Here is a 20,288-nt window from a genome sequence, read left to right as displayed (position 1 = left end):
GAATAGCTTTGTAAGGATCCTGAACGTAATAGGAAGTCAGGGGGGAAATTAACTACCTCACAGTGATTAGTTCTGACATTGTATATTCAGTTAGCACTATAAGTTAGTTTGTCTTCCTCCACAATCCATCATTGGTAAGCTTTGGAAGAGATACTACGTTACCTCAAAGGATCTCTAGAAAAAAGATTCTATGCTAGAATCATGGGTATAAAAATATTGAAAGCTTCATTGATGCAAATTGAGCAATATCCAAGATTATCTATGATTGGAAATTGTGTTTTTGTGTGTGATAATTTGGTCTCATGGAAAAGTAAGAAACAAAATGTAGTCTCACTATCTGATGCATAATCTGAGTATCGAGCAATGACGCAAGCTTTGAGTGAATTGATGTGGGTTTTCCAATTTCTGATCGAAATGGGTTTTACGATGACTACTCTAGCAAAGTTGTGGTATAATAACCAAGCTGCAATTCATATTGTTTCAAATCCTGCCTTCCATGGACAAACGAAGCACATTGAGATATATTGTCATTTTGTTTATGAAAAGATCAATAGAATTTGTTTTTTGCAGCTCATATAAAGACTGGGGAACAACTAGGAGACATTTTCACAAAAGCCCTTAATGGAACGAGTGTTGCTTATATTTGTCTCATGTCGGGCATGATAAATATTTATGCTATAGCTTGTGAGGGAGTGTTATGGAAAATATCAAATATAATGCTTATATATTAGGCAAATTTTTTATTAAGAAGGTTGTATATTAGGTAACCTAATTAGAGGAGGTTTAGTTTTTTATCCTTTATGTATAAGTTATATTCCTAATATGTAGTGAGAGGAGTGTCTATATACGTGTAACATATGATTTCAATTGGGACAATGTTCATGTTGTTCATTTCATGAGGCTATTTTTTTGTTATAATGCAAAGGATTATAAAGCATGATCTTGTTTTAAAGGATAAAGTTGATATTAGTATTTGATTTAGACAATATTTCAAGTTAAAAATTGAATTTATAATTACTTTAAGCCTTTAATATATTTTAATATATCTAATGATCAGTTTAAAAGGTGTATAATTGATGTTGGATCATTAATTAAAGTCATCTTCTTTCTTTTGATGTTAGTATTATTAGTTTAAGCATTTTACTAATTAGGAAATAAAATTCTTTTCAATTTGATTTTGGGGCATTTACATACACGCCACCCAATTATTATGAATTTACATATCTGACGCTAAAAATTTACATTTTTAACGCGCATATCTTTCATATCACTTCAAAAAAACCACTATTGTGAAACACTCTTTTTCATGCATAGGTAAAGTATTATAAATGTAGAAATTGCAGTTTAGATTTTAGTTGTGTAAATACATAGGAATTTGGTGGTATGATGTACATCTTTGTTTTTTTATATTAATTAAGGAGGGAACCTGTGGAAGGGTAAGAAAAGAATACAATGTTTAAAATAGGTAGTTCGTCAATTAAATTTGACCTCTTATTTGTCATAATTTTCAACCTTTCATATATAATACCTTCTCTTCTCACTAAATGTATATTATTTTTTAAAAAAATTTATGAGATCCCCTTTTTGAAATGAATGATTATTTTTCTTATTCCATTAATACTTAAAATTGTATTTTTAAAAATATATAAACCTTTAATTATTAAGAATGCTTTGTTAAAATTAATTTTATATTTATTTGGGAGAGAATAGCATATTAGAAGAGTACATAAGATGTAAATTAGATTAGAGTCGTTATTCGTCTTTTTTTCATGACTTCAACTTTTAAACATCATGTCTTTTTTTTAAATTATTTGAATTGGACGTCTAAATCGATCAATTGTGGTGACCTAATATTTGATTGATCAAACTTAATGCAAGTTGGTAGATAAATCAAAATTTTAGTATTTTGGAAACATATACTCTTTGATAAATTATGTTGAGGCATTCATGCTCGAAAATTGTAAGCCACTAGTTATGTACTTGGCGCTTCATGTTGAGACGCACCTCATGGCTAGCATATTGGATACCTTTTTAAATTTTGATTATGAGATATAATAATGTCCTTTTCAATAAAAAATTTGATTTTTAATTCAACATAAATTGATGTGTCAAAGACTATAAAAGAGGCCTGTGATAAAGTGAAGTGAAGGAAGCATGTGGACAATTAAATGAATGCTCTTGAAATAAATGAAATGTAGGGAGTTGTTTGAAAATCTAATGGTGCATTTTTTATATAATGTAAATAGGTATATACCATCAAATATCAATCTAATGGATCCATTGAAAAAATATAAAGCACTTTTGATAAAAAACAATTTACTCAAACTTATGGGATTGATTTCTTAGAGGCATTTGCTTCAGTGGCCAAAATTAAATACAATTTTTGGCTTTTACCTTTGTGGTAGTTAATCTTGATTGGCCCATTCACCAACTTAGATTATAGTGGGAAAGATTGATTAAAATTGTATGTCAACAAGTTTCAAATAGCTTATTCAAATAACATTTTAGGCCTCATTCGCGGGAGCAAATATTACATCCGGACTCTAGACGCATTTTGCGTCCGAAGTCCAATGGTGGGGCGTCATGCGTCAAGTGGGCCCACTACAATACACTGGGATTGACCAGTTTTAAAATTTGTGGGGCCCACTTGACACGTGGCGCCCCACTATTGGACTTTGGATGCTTCCAGAGTCCTTACCTAATATTTTTTCCATTTTTTGCGAGTGCGGCGGGCCTCTGTCACGTTGCAAAGAAAACGACAAAACGAAGAAATGGTCATTTGGATGAGATCTCTCACTAAACGTTTCGTCCACCGTAAAGTCATGAATGGCAAAATTCGGAACGCGATGAGGCTAAAGCTTTCGGACCGACGTTCCACGTTAGATAGAGAAGGGGGCCTCAAATCGTCGCCAACGTCGTCTTATTCCCTTCACTGATCATGCACGAAACTAGGGAAATCTCTAACATCACAAATACTTCTTGCAAGGTGGAGGATGAAATCAACGAAGGAGCCGAAGGGGGCTGAGGATACCTCAATTTTCTATTGGAGGCCCGTGAAGTGTCCACTGAGTGCAGGAATAATGCGGACGACGAAATTGACGTGAAGGCATCACCACAGCCACCTGTGGCATCTAATTTGAGGAAAATGAGAAGGATGACGAGTTCGCCCGTTGAGATCAAAACCTAAGAAAAAGAGTTAAAAATGTCAAAAATTCTAATGCTAATATTTTCTTACGGACCAAAATTTTCTAATTTTTTCATAATTTGCTTTTAAACGGAATTCCTAAAATGGTAAAGCCTTCTCAAACGGGACCTTATTCACAAACTTGTTGGTGATGAACCAACTATATTAGTTGTGTATGTTAATAAATATCATTTTGATAGGCATCGTGATCCTGAAATAAATATCTCAAAAAAAAAAGGCTAGCTAAGGGATTTGAATTTAAAGAACTTGATCCGCTAAAATATTTTCTTGGCATGGTGGTTGTGAGACACAAATTTGGCATTATCTTTTTTCAAAAAAAAAAAAAAACAAACAGCTGGTCTATTAAAAAGAAACAAGATTGATGGTTAGCAAACCAATTTATATTCCAATTGATCCAAACATAAAATTGAAGAGCACTTGAATGTTGTTAACATGGTGAGCTGTATTCATCCATGTATCACATGCTCGGTTTGACATGGCCTTTGCTGTTCATCCATCTTATGAAGAGCACTTGAATGTTGTTATATGTAAGCTCATGTACCTTAAAGGGAACCCACGAGGGATTTTTTTTTAAAATTTACGTGCGTAACGCACAATGCTCATGTTTTTACATGTCTCACATGTAAAATTTACATGCATAACATTTTGGTGTTTTAAACTCATGCATCAAAAGGCGTGTTTCACTTTTATAAATAGTAATAGTTCTATTTTTGATGTGATATTAAATATTTGAGTGATATGTATGTGTAAATAAATTTTTTTTTAGGTGTGAGAGATGTCAATACACAAGAATTGTTCGTTATGTAAATGCCCCCTTTTTCTATAAAAAGTGATCGAGGAAAATTGGACCTTATACTGATGGAAGGGATCGATGGCATTTCTGGATGAAAAAATGGCTGGAGGACTACTGCTGTTGGGGACCGTTTTCTCCTAAGTGGAAATAATTCAAAATAGTGGTTTATTGTCTTATTTTAGTTGCACATATTCTGTTATATTCTCAAATTATAAAAACTATATTTACTAGTGCAGAAAATATGATTTTTTCTTTATACTAGAATTTATTTATTTTTTCTTTTTTTTTAATTTCTTCCTGTAATTTGATGTTAGAAGGGCATTTCAACCATAGGTTTAAGGCAAAGACGCGTGTTATTATGCACGCCACTCTTCTCTCTCTACTACTTTTAACATATATTCTCAAATTATAAAAATGTATATTTGATAGTGTAGAAAATATGATTTCTTATACTAGAATTTATTATTTTTTTATCTTTTTTTTATAATTATTTTCCTGTATTTTGATGTTAGATGGGCTTTTCATTCATTGGTTTAAGGCAAAGCAGTGTGTTAGTGTGCTTGCCTTTCTTCTGTCCCTCTACTTCTACTTCTACTTCTAATATGTATAGTATAATATATACCGTATGCATGTTAATTTTGATTAAATATAATTTAAACTTCGAATTTGGTTTTGAATTAACTCCAGATCAAATTATTTGATTTGAGTTCACTCGACTGAAATTAATTTGAATTCAAATCAATTTTGATTCAATCTGTAATTCAAATTATTTGTTTTGAATCAAACCGAATTGGCTCGCCCGCACACCTCAAGTAATCTTCAGATCATTGTTTTTTTTCATTTTTTTGTTTCAGGAGTCTAAATCTTCATTTATGCCATTAGGAGTCTGTATATCTGTTGTGCATTTATTTTGCTTTTATCTCATGTAGTCTGAAGGCTTTTTACTCCTACTCCAAGGGGATTGAGTTATTAGGGGCATTGACATAAATACCACCCAATTCTTATGTATGTACATATATAACACTTAAATTTCATTATTTACTTTTATATCACCCAAATCTTTCATATCACATCAAATGTATCACCCAAATCTTTTATGGCAAGCTTGCTGTGCGCTTTATGTAGCAGATAATTTTCTTTTCAATTAGTAAATTTGTTGATGCCGCAGTTGTCCAATGCAGTTTACATGTAGATTGTTTGTTTTGACAAATGTTTAAAATATATTTCTCAAATTTTTTGCAGGCCCTGGATAAATCTAAGTACAGAGATGCTCTTCATGCTGTTAGAAGGTATATCCCCAAGCTTGAACAAGATCTTGAAGATGTCCATCTGGGGATGAAGCATGATAATGAATACAAACCCAAACTAGCAAATATAGAAGAAAACACAGTTGCAGACATCAAGATGAAATTCTCCGAGCCTGAAGAAGAAAATTCTGTTGGATTTGGAAGCAGAAAAGATCGAATGAGCATGCTGCGAGAAAGCGAATTAAGAAGCAATAAATTGGACGAGGATGAATACTCGATGGATTCGAGCGCCTTTTCAGAATCAGAAAATCTTTCTGATATTTTTGAAACGGATTCTGATGGGGGAATGGAGGAGAAAGATTCGCGCCCTCTATATTTGGATGGATTGGAGAGGTTTCCTTCAGAAGATGATGGAGCTGCTGAAGATTTTCAGGAGCATCTACGTCGGATATCTGCTGCTGCTAAGAGAGGTGGATTTGGAGGGAAGGATCTGAACATTGCAGAATTAGATGAGATTGACAAGATTTTCTTGCGGGCGGACTCGTTGTTGAAGAGAAGGAGATGATGATTATATTACTCTTTTTGTATGCTAACTTGTTGATTTGGGGGCAATTGAATTTGTTGTATTTGGAGCTCAAGTGAATCTTGCTGCATTGTGAGCCCCTAAATTTTGACTCTTGGAATTCTTTAATTTATTTTTCAATTGATGTGCTATGTCACCCAGCAATCTGGCTGCATTTACTTTAGATTTGTAAAATAATGAATTATGAGTTCTTTCTTTGTAGGGATACCATTGGAAAAACTTGTAAGAATATCAGACATGGATTTAAGAGCAGCCGAAGTGGGATCACAACCGAAATTGATAATTGTTTATTTTGATATTTGCTAATAAGTTTTAAAATGAATAATGAATTATCAATATCTCTTGATATGACATCCACAAATTATCAACTTCTTGCACAAATCTCAAGGTAGGGCTTAGATATCTTGATAATTTTTTAAGTAAGATATGTTCAAACTTCGATTAAGAGTCATCCAAAATCTTGATTTTATTAAACATACAGTCAAACTGACCAACTCGATCAGTTCAATTCGAGTCAAATTATGTATAGAGCAATTTGTTAAACTACATTTAGAAGTTTTTTTGGGCATAATTGAAAGTTTAAACAGATTTTAAATTTAACAAGCTTCTAGTAAAATCGAGTGTATCGACATGATGAATTCGATGAGCCCAAGATCATTCAATTATGTCATTATTAAGACACTAAAATGTCCATCGAGAGGTTCTCTCTGGCCTTCTTATTAAAAGCGATATGGATTCTTTATTTATTGCAACATTGATTATAAATAGAGTTCTACCTCCTTCATGAAAGGGGGTTTAGAGGTTGAAGCCTAAAGAAGGCTGAAATTTGGAGGAGCTGAAGTCAAACATCAATTATGCACCGACGATCTGACGAACCCTTCCTGCTCCTATTGTCATCGACCGTCGTCGACCATTGACAACCACCACTCGTCAACAGCCGTCAATCACCATCGATTACTGCTTACTCCTTGCGACAAAACACCTTACTCATGTAAACTCCTACCCTTATAAGTACGAGGATTAGACTAGGTGATTTGGACCTGTAAATTCTTATTTTAGGATTTGAACATTTATTTTGAAATTACTAGACTCATCAACTCTAGTCATCGCGAGGAGGATAATTAAACTAGTGGGATGAGACTTAACCTCATCCTACAGATAAGGCGACCCGATTAGCCCACGTAAAGTTCTCGGACGCAATATTTAAATATTTATTATTTTGGCTGGAGCAACGCGAGCTTTTATAATTCATATATTTAAGCTATTATAGCTAGAGCATTTAGTGCCTTAAGGTCATTTATATGATTTATAAGAAAAAAATGAATTAAATTAAATAACTTGTTGATATGTTGATAATTTGGCAATTGTTGTTATTTCTATTTTTGTGTTTTATATGATAAAAATTGCACATTAAGGAAGGTTTTATGTTGTTTTTGTAGGTTATAGCAGACAGGGGACGAACGAAAATCGAACTGGATCAGATTGAAGATTGGAGCAAAATTTGGTCATTAGTCACCTAGGTTTCTAGCCACCGGTGCCTAGGAGATGGAACTCTTGTAAATTGAGCAAAAATTCCCAGAAGATAGAAAGTTGGTGTTGTTCATTGGGCGCCTCAGCACTGCTATTAGCACCTATGCGCTGCGATCGTGGCACCATGACTCTGTTCTATGTGGAAATATTTTCAAGTAAATGGTGCCTAAGCGCTAGTCACTAGGCGCCCGAACGTCTGAACCTGAATTTTACAGCTATGACAGTTCTAAATTTGAGTGAAGGGGAAGGAATATAAAAAGCATGGAGAGGAAAATTTTGAGGCTTTTCACCATTTTTGTTCTGTCATTTATGAGAGAGAATTCTGGAGGAAAATGCCACACAACTTGCAAAGAGATTGGGATTGTTTGTTGTTAGTGACATTCTCAAACTATTAACTTGTGAAGGAGATAAGTGTCTTAACATTGTATTTTCTTCATATTTCTGTGTAAAGGCTTTGGTTTTGAAGTTTATGCATAAAACTAAGTTTGATTTGATGATTTTTGTCATGAATGGTGTGTAGTTATCTTATTTTTCTCTGCAATTGAGATGGTGATTGGATATGACAAAGGATTTGAGATTGTTTGGGCTTTAATTTGAGTTTAGAAGTGTTTTGTTAACTTGAAAACTTAATTTACCTTTTACTTGTCCAGTTGATTGTTAAAAAAATTTGTGAATATTAATGTCCAGAAGGATTTTTTATGTGACAAAAGAGTTGACAACATGAATTCATTGAAATCAGGCATATTGTTTTTGGATTTATGCAATCTTCTAGGAGACATTTTCTCATGAGCGGTTTAAGAGTTTTAGGGAACTAAACTTAAGACTGTTATTCTTCCTTAGACCACTGGAAGGGGATAAGGAAGAATTTTTCTCCTAAGTCACACTGATTTTTAAATATAATCCTTAGTCATACCCATCACTTGCTCAATTTAAAAAGGGAATTCTGAACCTCTGATTTATACAAGAATTTTTTTCCTTCTTCTTCTTGGGTGATTGTTGGGATCTTAGGTTGAGATATTGAGTTGGGTTGATGATTTTTAAGTTCTTTGTTGTGATCTTAGGTTTGGTCAATGATTTATGAGTTTTGAGCCTATGATATGAGTTTTTTGTTGTGATTTACTCATTGAAACATGAAGATTTGCATGTCGAGCTTCAATATGCTTGCTTTGCTCTTCATTAGTTTGAATCTGTTCTGCATTTTTCCATGACACCTAAAGTAAAAGACAGAAAATCAAAATCATCCTTCAATAACAAGAAATTTGTTACCTCAAAAGCTGAAGAACGATACAATGATTTATTGGTATCAAATGAATTTATTCTTGGTAGAGGTTTTAAGAACCCAGGAGGTGTTGTGGGATCTATTATCGACAAGAAAGATTGAAAGGCTTTCTGCTTTCAGACTGATATTGCGATGATTCTTGTTGTTCAGGAACTTTTTGCTAATTTGCCTGAAGCTTCAACTCATTTTGTCTTTGTTAGAAGGAAGCAAGTTGACTCTTCATTTACCATAATTAATTTTTTGCATTCATTGCAAGATTTTCCTGATAGTTTCTACAACCATTTTACTCATGTTGATTCCAACTTGGTAGAAATTATCAACATTTTGACTGCTGTGAAGGGAACTTGGAAGGTTAGAAACCATATAAAAAATAATTTTTCTTCTTATGCTTTGACTATTGTTTCCAAAGTTTAGCATTACTTTATATCTGTCAAGCTTTTACTTTCTACAAATCTAAGTGAAGTGACTAAGGACAGGGCCCTTTGAACTTCTGTATTCAAACAGAAAAATTCATTGATGTAGGATTCCTTATCAATCATTCCATTAAAAATATTACAGGGGGTCTACATTCGGTCTTGGTCACCCTTCTATTGTCTTTGCTCTGTGCCAAAATTCTGGTGTTGCTTATGAGAGTTGGGAGGAGCAGCTCCAACCCCTGAAAACCTATTTCCAAATGAAATATTGGGGTTTATAGTCTACATGAGGTTTTTGGGCGAGGAGAAAGTTCCTCCCTTCCTTATTCTTGTACCCCTAGGCCTCATCCCTCTGCTTCTATGACTTCAATTGTTGAGCATCTCGATAGAATAGAGGTTGATACTGCTATTATCCAGACAAAGATGTATGATTTGGCTGACCGGGTGACACATATGGATTAACGAAACAAAAGCCAATCCGATTAGATTGATAGTTTTCAGGCCCCTCAGTTGGAGTTGTATTGGAGGAACTAGTGGTTATGAGAATATAATACAATTGTTTTTCCAACTTACTCTCCTAATTTGCCTCATGAGAACACCCGCTAGCCTATGGAAGAAGACCGGGAGAAGGAATGAGAATAAGGAGAAAAGATGAAGGAGATGCATAGGATGATTGATTTGATTGCATCTTAGATGGTTTTGTTGACTTGACTGCTTCTCTTACTGTTTGATTTGTTCTTGTTGATGCTGAGTTATGTTTTGGTTATAATATTTCTTGTTGTACTTTGATATAGACTTTCATTTATGTTATTTGTTGTTGTTGGATTTTAATTGTTGAAATATATTTGAACGCCTTTATGTATCTTCAGTTAAAGCGTTGATGTATTTTTATGTGTTATTGATGTTGATTCTATTTATATTCATTGTTGTTGAACTATTGGCTTGTAGAAGTGTCAGGTAATTATTGTTGTGTTGTTTTTTATGTTTTTCATCATGTTTTTTTTGTATTTGCATGTAATTAAATGTGGGGGGATGAATGTTGTTAATTTTTGTTCCTTTATACCCAAAATATTATAATTTGACGCTTTTTGACATAGGTAGAGCAGATTGAATTTGGGACCGCTATAATCATGATAGAAGAAGGTACATAGTTATATAACGATTAGATTCTGTTTGAATTAAACTGAACTAGATGCAGAATGATCTTTAAAATTCAACAAATGATTATTTAATCATCCTATTTAATTTTTAAGAAGATTTGGTTAATTGGTCAGTAAATTGTAGCTAGATGTGTATCTTTTTGAAAATTTAGCCTCCATCTCATTTGAATTCTATGTTAATAATTTATAACTTATAAATTTTGAATTAAAAGATGTTGTATTATTTTAGCTTAAGGGGATTGTAATAAAATTCAAAAACATTAAAAGACTAATCGAGATATAAGATTGATAGCAGGGACTATCTAAAAAAAATAGGATTGATAATATTCATCCTATAGAAAGAAAGAAAATAAAATAAAATGGAAAAAAGTTATAAATAAAAAATATCGAAGAGAAGTTTGAGGAGAAGAAGCCTTAACGAAAATTATTTTGCCACTATTTTTTTAAACTTAAAAACTCCATAACATTTTTTTAATTTAATTTTGTTTATATATTTATGAATTATTAGCATGTCACTTTATGGAGGACTAAATTTTTAGAATTTGACATTTAGACTGCATTAGCTTAGCAGTTATTAAATCCGTTGAACTGAATATGAGATTAACTAACATTTGAAGAGTTCATAGCTTCATGAAGCACATGTGTTAGAATAGTTCAATAGAGGATTTTTATTTACTGACTAGGTATCTTTGAAAGTTTGATTGTAGGTGATCACTTATAAAAATTCATTTCTATTATGTACAATACGATCAAATGCTTATGTTTTATTGTTAAGTAACAATTACGTTTGTGAGATTTTAATATGTTGATAAATTGACAATTGTTGTTATTTGTATTTCTGTGTTTTATATGATAAAAATTGCACTTTGAGGAATATTTTATATTGTTTTTGTTAGTTGTAGTAGGAAAGGAGACGAACAAGAATCAAATTAGATCAGATTGGAGATTAGAGCAAAATTTGGTTATTGGGATGCCAATACTCTCTTAAATTGAGCAAACATCCTTAGAAGATAGAAAGTTGGCGTGCTCATTGGGCATCTAAGTGTTGTTATTAGTGCATAAGTGTCGCGATCGTTGCAATATGGCGCAGTCTATGTGAAAATATTTTCAAGTAAATGGCACCTAGGCGCCCAAACCTGATTTTGGCAGTTATGATGATTCTGAATTTGAGTGAAGGGGAAGGAATGTAGAAAAGCATGGAGATAAAATTTTTTGGGCTTTTCACCATTTTTCTTGTGTCATTTATGAGAGAGAATTCTGGAGGAGAAGGTCATACAACTTGAAAGGAGATGATAAGAGAGGAAAAGAGAGTTGGGAGGATTGAGAAGGTTGATTGTTTGCTATTAGTGACATCCTCCACCTACTTACTTGTGAAGGAGATAAACATGTTTACATCTTATTTTCTTCAGATTTTATATGTAAAGACTTTGATTTTGAAGTTTATGCATAAAATTAAGTTTGCTTTGATGATTTTTGTCATGAATAGCGAGTGGTTATCTTATTTTTCTCTTCAATTAAGATGGTTCTTGGATATGAAAGGAAATTTGGGATTTTTTGTGCTTTAATTTGAGTTTAGAAGTATTTTTTTAACTTGAAAACTTAATTTATTATCTGCATGGTCTGTTGATTGTTTAAATATTTTGTGAATATTGTTGTGCGGAAGGATTCTTTATAGAATAAAAGAGTTAACAACTTGAATTCATTAGAATAGAGATATTGTCATTGGATTCATTCAATCTTCTAAGAGACATTTTTTTATGAGCCGCTCAAGAGTATTAGGGAACTAAACTTAAGGCTGCTATTCTTCCTTAGACCACTGAAAGGGGACACTGAAGATTTTTTCTCCTGATTGACATTGATTTTTATATCTAATCCTTAGTCATATCCATTGCTTGATCAATTAGAGAGGGAATTCTCAACCTCTAATTTATAAAAGAATCTTTTTTGCTTGTTAGGATAGAATAATTTTTAATAGTTTTTAAATAGGTTTAAAATTGAACTAGCAAATTAAAATCTTCAAGCTTAGGCTGAAAATTGTAGGTTAGAACATTTCTTTAGAATTCATCTCATTCCATGCGGGATAAACAACCGAACTCAAATCTTGATACTACTGATACGCCACATATACGTGCATGAGTCGCACTTGCTTCGCAGCACTTGATGTGTGTCACTTGCATACAAATTTTAGTGTAAGCAGTTTTTAGAAACTGACTGGGTGTAGTTCCCATCCATGAACCGTGAAGAGAAGGATTTTTTCTTCATGCCTTCCCCCGTAGAAGCACGCGGGTAGTTTTTAGAAACCGGTTGGATGGTGTAGTTACTTTTTGTTTTAATTTAATTATTGTTTTTTAAAAATCAATAATATTTCATTCCCTCTTCATCAATCTAGAAAAATATTTTCTAGATAGAAATTTGAGCAATAGTTATTTTTATTTGAAAAATTATACCATTGAAAAAGTCTCTGTTCTGATGCAAACATGAATACTAGATGCCAAATAAGTTATCACCTTCCATTTTCCTCTGCTCAATCAGGAGAAGTTATGGAATGAAAGATACATGTGCACTGTTGTTTTTTGAAAGATTTATGTTCGATCTATTTTATACATTCAAGTTCTGATGTTAGATGGTCAAATTGCTTGCTATTGTCTTTTCTTCAATCCAAAGAAATATTTTATGGAGAGAAATTTGACCATATATATATATATATATTTAAATTATTCAATTGGGAATGCTTTCGTGCTTATGCAAACGTGAATGTTAGATGTCATATATGCTATTAGCTTCTATCTCCCTCCTGCTCATTATGGAAGGAGAGATAGAGAGATATATGTGCACTGTTGGTTTTTTTTTTTTTGAAAATTTATGTTGTAGTTGTTTTATATATATAAGGTTTGATGTTAGATTTCTAATTTTCTTGCTTTACATCTTCAATCCAGAGAAACATTTTTTTGAAGGAAAATTTGAGCACAGTTTGTTTTTTTTTGAAAATTTATATCTGCCTTTGTGCTTATGCAAATGTGAAAGTTAGATGCTTGATAAGTGGACAGATTCTATTTCTCTTCTGCTCAATTCAGAGAAACTATGGAAGGAGAGATGTATGTGCATTGTTGTGTTATTTGAAAATTTTTGTTGGAGTTGTTTTATATATTCAAGTTCTGATGTTAGATTGTAGATTTGATTAATCTAGCCTTTTCTTCAATATTGAGAATCATTTTATGGAGAGAAATCTAAGCACAATTTCTTTATTTATTTTTAAATTATACCATTGGAAGTATCTTTGTGCTGATGCAAATGTGAATGTTAGATACCAGATACGGTTATCAACTTCCATTGGCCTCCTTTTCAATCAAGAGAAGTTATGGAAGGAAAAATTTGGGTGCATTATTGTGTTATTTAAAAAATTATGTTGAAGCTATTTTATATATTCAAGTTCTGATGTTAGATTGTCAATTTGATTGATCTAACCTATTCTTCAATACAAAGAATCATTTTCTGGAGAGAAATTTAAACACAGTTTGTTTGTTTTTGTTTTTTGTTTTTTTGAAAAATTATACCATTAAGAGTGTCTTTGTGCTGATGCAAACGTGAATGTTAGATGTCAGATATGGTTATCAACTTTCATTGGTCTTCTGTTGAATTTGGAGAAGTTATGCATGGGTATATATATGTGCACTGCTCTCTTTTTTGAAAATTTATGTTGGAGTTGTTTAATATATTCAAGTTCTAATGTTAATCGATTAATTTGCTTGTTGTTGCCACTTATACATTTTATTGTAAAACTGCTTATTTTTTTTAATAGTTTTGTCACGTATCTATTTTTTTTTGTCAATTGAAGCCATGATATATTATAATAATAAGAAATATGAGTTCAAGAGCATCATATACTTCAAGAGTTACATCCTGTCACTGTGGTGCATGGTGTGTTGATTACCAATCAAGAAGGAAAGCAGCTACGAGAGGAGATTTTACTGTTGCACCAGAAATATGAGATGTGAAAATTACAATTATTTTTGTTAGATTAATGACACAAATAACTTCACTCAAGACAGTGATAAGGTCAAGAGAGATGTAGCCATGGATGGGAGATTATTCTGAAGACTTGACCGTCAGGACATAATAACAAACATTATTTTAGGGTTGCTGGTTATGTTGGTTGTCATTGTAATTGTACTTATATGCAGTAATTCTTGATTAGTTTTTTTATGTATTGGAGTATTTTTGCACTCCACCAAATTTTTTGGTGTAACAAAAACTGTTTATGTTATTCTGTTATAATTTTTTTGAAAATTGTTGTTATTTTGATATATTACATATATACGGGCAAAACAATCATTTTCATCAAAAATAACTACAATACAACAAATAATCCATACAAGCTCCTACTTTTTATCAGCAACGTAACAACTTTCTGACAGCACCTGAGAAACTGCTTCTCTAATAAGCAGCTTTATAGTTTTTTTTTTGCAAAAACATAAGCCACACTAAACACACCCTTAGTACATGTTTAACTTATGGAAGGCTAAATACAGCTATAACATTATATTTTAGGAGAAAAACATTAAAACCTAGCTTAATGAATAATTAAGGATCTGCATGGCAACCAATTAGATTTAAGTTAGTGGGAATTAATAAATCTTATACATTCATATTTAGTAAATTATGGAAGAGTTAAATCCAAAAATTATTTGTTAACTGACTTAATCTAGTTAAATCATATCAAACTGTTTGGCAACTTTAAACAAGATTTTAAAAGAATATTATATTTAATATAAAAAAAATATAATTAAAATTTAATTTTTTTTATTATGATTCAAAATAAATATTAACTTTAATTAAATTCAATCTAAATTTAATTTCTAATTATATTAGTTAATTATTAACAAAAATATTATTAAACTAATTAGTTATTATGGAATAATTTATATTAATTAATTATTAATTATATTAATAAAAACTTCTTAAAATTTTATTAAAAAATTTAAGTTTTAAATTTTTTTTTGTACAATAATAAGCTATTAAATAATTATATATAAATTTATTTAATTATAACTAAATTGATAATATATGAAGTATTTACTAATTATTAATTAATTACATTAATAAAATTAGCTTAATAAAAATAAATTAAAACCTCTCTCATTTCAAAACCCTCGACTCCATCCTCTCCTTCTCCCGGTTTCGTCCAAGCTCCCTCTCTTCCCAGCTTATGTCCCTCTACCTACCCGTTTCACTCAAAACGAATGCCTTCGTGACCGAATTCTCGCGATAGAGTTAACTGGGAAGGCAAAGACTGGATCGTGGCGTACAGAGACCCGAAACTCCCATCTTTCTCCTACTTCCGCTCCGCTCCCACCCGAAACCTGGAGGAAGGTAACTTCACGTCTTCTTTTTTGCGTGAATCGCCCGTCTCCGATTTACTAAATCCGCCGATTCATATAATCTAGTAAATGCGGGATTTACGGCCGAAATCTGTCAAATCCGGAATTATCAAATTCACGGATTTATTTTGTCCAAATTGACCGTCTGGCAAGATTCTGGATAAATCCAGCTCTAAAATCGTTACCATATAGCCCCTATCAAGAGTTTCTTTTCCTGTTTATAATAAAATTTGAGATTGAATCCCTAACGAGGCTTTGAACAACCCTAAACTTGCAAATTTAATAGTTCACGTCAACAATGTGGGATTTCATTAGATTTGAGTGACTGTATACTGGTATGTTATACCTAGGTGTGACCATGCAAGAAGAAAACTTGATAAGTAGTTTTGAATGACTAAAGAGGAAGGCATAAATTTTTCATTTTTATTTGCACCCTCAAACTATGCTTGATGCAAGTAATAATTTGGGGTGCATTATTTGTTGTTTAATGTAAACCTGTAGATTTTATGATTGTAGTGCTGGTTGAAGAATCAAATCTATACAGATAAATTTTGGGTAATCAAACCTATCTAGGATCCTTAATTGTTATTGTATTTTCTTAATGATGGAAGTAATTTAAAATTCAAATCAAATAATCTTAAAACCTCAGGTTATCAACATACATTAACAATTAAGGAAATAATTTTGGTTAATCGAACTTATCTAGGGACTTTAATTGTTAGTGTATTTAAAAGTGCCACCATATGGAAATACTAATGAATTTAGAGGTGGGGACTTTCACAAAATCAGTCTTCCCACCCGCGATCTAATTTTTTGCGCATGCCCTAGTGCTTATTGTATTTGCGCCCCCTCCACACGCACACACCACACCATGCATCAAACCCCAATCACCACCCTCATCCCCCTAAACTTAGTCTGTTGCTTAAAACAAATCAACTTTTTATGAGAAGTAAATCACTAAATCTTATTTTTATACTTAATTATTTCATTTCATTATATTTTAAATGTAGTTATAAATTATTTTTTTTTATTAAAATTTATTAAGTTTACTACTTTTTAGTTATTATTTTATGCACTTTAATGTAAGTCTTCATAAATTGATATATTAAATTATTTATATTTTTATTTTACTTAGTTTTGTAATATAATAATAAAAAATATATAAAAAAATTAAAATATTGGACTAAAATAAGTTTTAATTAATTTTTTTATCATTATTTATAGATTTTAATCTAATAGGAGCTTACAAATTTCAATATTTAATATAATTTTTGAGGAATTTTATTTATTTTATCAGAATTTTTATTATGAAGTGATTTTTAAGAAAAAAATATTAAAATTATGAGCAAGTAGAGGAACGAAAATTAAGAAAAACAAAGAGCAAAATTAAAGAAAATGTTGTTTGAAGATTAAATCATTAAAAATTTAAAATATGATTTGCAAAATTTTCTTTCGAATGTTTGACTATGCATGTCAAGTTAAGAGTATGGTTTAATTATTTAAGACCAGATTTAAGAAATATATTCAATAAGAGACTCATATCAATCATGTAATCATAATTTTTCTAAAAATAAATTTTAATAAAAATTAATTCTAATTAGTTTGATAAATTCTCTAATTAGTTAGACTATAGTGTATCTCAAAATAATGCATATTGTCTATGTTGCTATTTTTTTTAGAATAGATGATTAAGCTAAGGATGATGATGAAGTATTCAATAGATAAAAATTCAAATTGAAAAAAAAACTACATAATTTAAATTTTAGTTTTGCGGTAATAATAAAAAGGATGCACAAGAGTGTGCAAATTATAGAGGAATTAAGCTGATGTGTCATACTTTAAAATTATGGGAGAGGTTAATTGAACATAGGTTAAGACGCATTACAAAGATTTCTCATAATCAATTTGGATTTATGTTGTGCAGGTCTATTATGGAAGCTATGCATTTATTGAGAGGTTTGATGGAAAAGTTGAGAGATAATAAGGAGAATCTACATTTGATTTTTTTTGATTTAGAAAAAGCTTACGATAAGGTTTCAAGAGATATCCTTTGGAGAGTTCTTGAGAAGAAAGGTGTTGATATGACTTATATTCAAGTCATTAAAGATATGTAAACTAGAGTTGTTGCTTGTGTTCAAACTGAAGGAGGATTGACCAAATATTTTCCTATTTCTGTTGGATTACATCAAGGATCGACTTTAAGCCCATATCTTTTTGCTTTAGTTATGGGATGGTCTTACTAGACATCTACAGGAGGATGTACCTTGGTGTATGCTTTTTGCTGATGATATCCTTCTCGTGGATAAAACGAGAGAAAAAGCCCAGGAAAAACTTGAATTATGGAGGTCTACATTGGAGCCAAAAGGCCTTCGTTTTAGTAGAACTAAAACTGAATACATGGAATGTAATTTTAGTAGTAATAGCTCTAGTGACAGAAGTGTGACTTTGGGTGATCAAATTATTAAAAGGTGTGAACGATTTAGATATCTTGGGTCCGTTGTCCAAAGCGATGGTGATATAGATGGGGATGTTAATAGTAGAATTCAAGTTGGTTGGTTGAAGTGGAGGAATGCTTCGGGCCTTTTGTGTGATAGAAAAGTACCGCTAAGACTGAAAGGAAAATTTTATAAGATGGTGGTGAGACCTGCAATGCTCTATGGCGCTGAATGTTGGCCTTTAAAAGAGAAGCATAATAATAAGTTAAGTGTTGCCGAGATGAGAATGATTAGGTGGATGAGTGGATTTACACTTAGAGACAAAATGCGGAATGAATATATTCATGATAGGGTTGGTGTAGCTTCTGTAACAGACAAAATTAGAGAAAGTCGTCTTAGATGGTTTGGTCATATTAAACGTCGACCATTAGATGATCCGATTAGGAGAGTAGATGCTTTAAATTCGACTTGTGTTAAGAAAGGCAGAGGTAGACCTAGGAAGACTTGGGCTTATTGTATTAAAAATGATCTTAATTTACTAGAACTAAATGAAAATATGACACTAAATAGGACACAATGAAGAAAAAAAGATTCATATAGCCGACCCCACGTAGTGGGATTAAGGCTTTGTTGTTGTTGTTGTTGTGGCAATAATAATGTACAATAGCCGACCCCACGTGCTGGGATTAAGACTTTGTTGTTATTGTTGGTAATAATAATGTACAACAAAATTATAAGTTTTTGTTAAATTTTAAAAAAAATATTTGATCGTATTATAACAAAATAGCAGGCTTATCTAAATATTTCAGTTTATTGTGTGAGATTTTCTTAAGATAATAATTATTTTTTTAAGGACATAATGAGTAAGAGAAATCTTGAAATTAAGAATTTTTTTTATACCTATATAATTTTTTTCTTGAATATAATGCAGCTATAGTAATATTGTACTAAAAAATTCTTTAAAAAAATTAAAATTATGAATTTCTTATGATAAAAAAAATTATTATTAGATCTGCGTCCATTGTAATAACATATTTTATTATGAAGAACTTAAAATATATTTTTTATTTTAGTTGATGAAACTTGTGACATATTTGTAAAAGAAGAAATTACTATTGTGTTGTGTTATGTGAATAAATAAAATCAAATTACCGAATATATATATATTTTTGCATATATTTGTGTCACATTTGTTAGTTCTCTTAAAATAAAAACTAAGTAATTTTTGTCAACTTTTTGTTTGAGCATTTTACAACTGTGTTGTCAATATTATGATAAAATTAATAGTATAATAGAAAAATTTAATGAGATGAATGCATTTTTGGGTGATCAAATTATTAAAAGGTGTGAACGATTTAGATATCTTGGGTCCGTTGTCCAAAGCGATGGTGATATAGATGGGGATGTTAATAGTAGAATTCAAGTTGGTTGGTTGAAGTGGAGGAATGCTTCGGGCCTTTTGTGTGATAGAAAAGTACTGCTAAGACTGAAAGGAAAATTTTATAAGACGGTGGTGAGGCCTGCAATGCTTTATGGCGCTGAATGTTGGCCTTTAAAAGAGAAGCATAATAATAAGTTAAGTGTTGCCAAGATGAGAATGATTAGGTGGATGAGTGACTTTACACTTAGAGACAAAATGCAGAATGAATTTATTCGTGATAGGGTTGGTGTAGCTCCTGTGACGGACAAAATTAGAGAAAGTCGTCTTAGATGGCTTGGTCACATTAAACGTCGACCATCTGATGATCCGATTAGGAGAGTAGATGTTTTAGATTCGACTTATGTTAAGAAAGGCAGAGGTAGACCTAGGAAAACTTGGGCTTATTGTATTAAAATTGATCTTAATTTACTAGAACTAAATGAAAATATGACACTAAATAGGACGCAATGGAGAAAAAGGATTCATGTAGCCGACCCCACGTAGAAGGATTCAAGCAAAAACAGAAAAATAATGTAAATCTATAATGTGTTAAACTCTATGATGGAGTCCATGAGCAGTTCATTTATCTTTAATAAAAATATTTATTTTCTGTTGATTGTACAGTAAAAGTATTTTATTAATTAATCTTCTCATTTGTTTTCTCTCATATATTGTAATCTTATTTTTATAGTTGAACACAAAATTTTAATATTTATAATCTCTTGATTCTATTCTATAATATTTGCGATTGTTCGAAAATAATTTTAAGAATATCTTTCATTAAATAAAAGTTAAAAGAGAATTAAAATATTTCAATTACTTCTATTAATATTTATGTTTCTTCT

At 31.3% G+C, this 20,288-nt stretch overlaps 1 protein-coding gene and 1 pseudogene across 2 annotated transcripts in view; both read left to right on the top strand.

Annotated features, from left to right (window-relative positions):
- The window catches only part of LOC110020779 (uncharacterized CRM domain-containing protein At3g25440, chloroplastic), a 32,375-nt gene extending 26,301 nt beyond the window's left edge, over nucleotides 1-6,074 (top strand). For both annotated transcript variants that reach the window (XM_020718999.1, XM_020719000.1), the window contains exon 6: nucleotides 5,241-6,074. In XM_020718999.1, the coding sequence (XP_020574658.1) occupies nucleotides 5,241-5,810 (570 nt within the window). In that variant the 3' untranslated portion in view covers nucleotides 5,811-6,074. The remainder of the gene's footprint in view (nucleotides 1-5,240) is intronic.
- A 9,280-nt stretch (nucleotides 6,075-15,354) lies between these two features.
- LOC110020837 overlaps nucleotides 15,355-20,288 on the top strand; it is a 36,073-nt pseudogene continuing 31,139 nt past the window's right edge.

Source organism: Phalaenopsis equestris, unplaced genomic scaffold (genome assembly GCF_001263595.1).
Source record: "Phalaenopsis equestris unplaced genomic scaffold, ASM126359v1 Scaffold000107, whole genome shotgun sequence".
Classification (NCBI taxonomy): Eukaryota; Viridiplantae; Streptophyta; class Magnoliopsida; order Asparagales; family Orchidaceae; genus Phalaenopsis; species Phalaenopsis equestris.
This window is presented reverse-complemented; position numbering and strand designations above follow the sequence as displayed.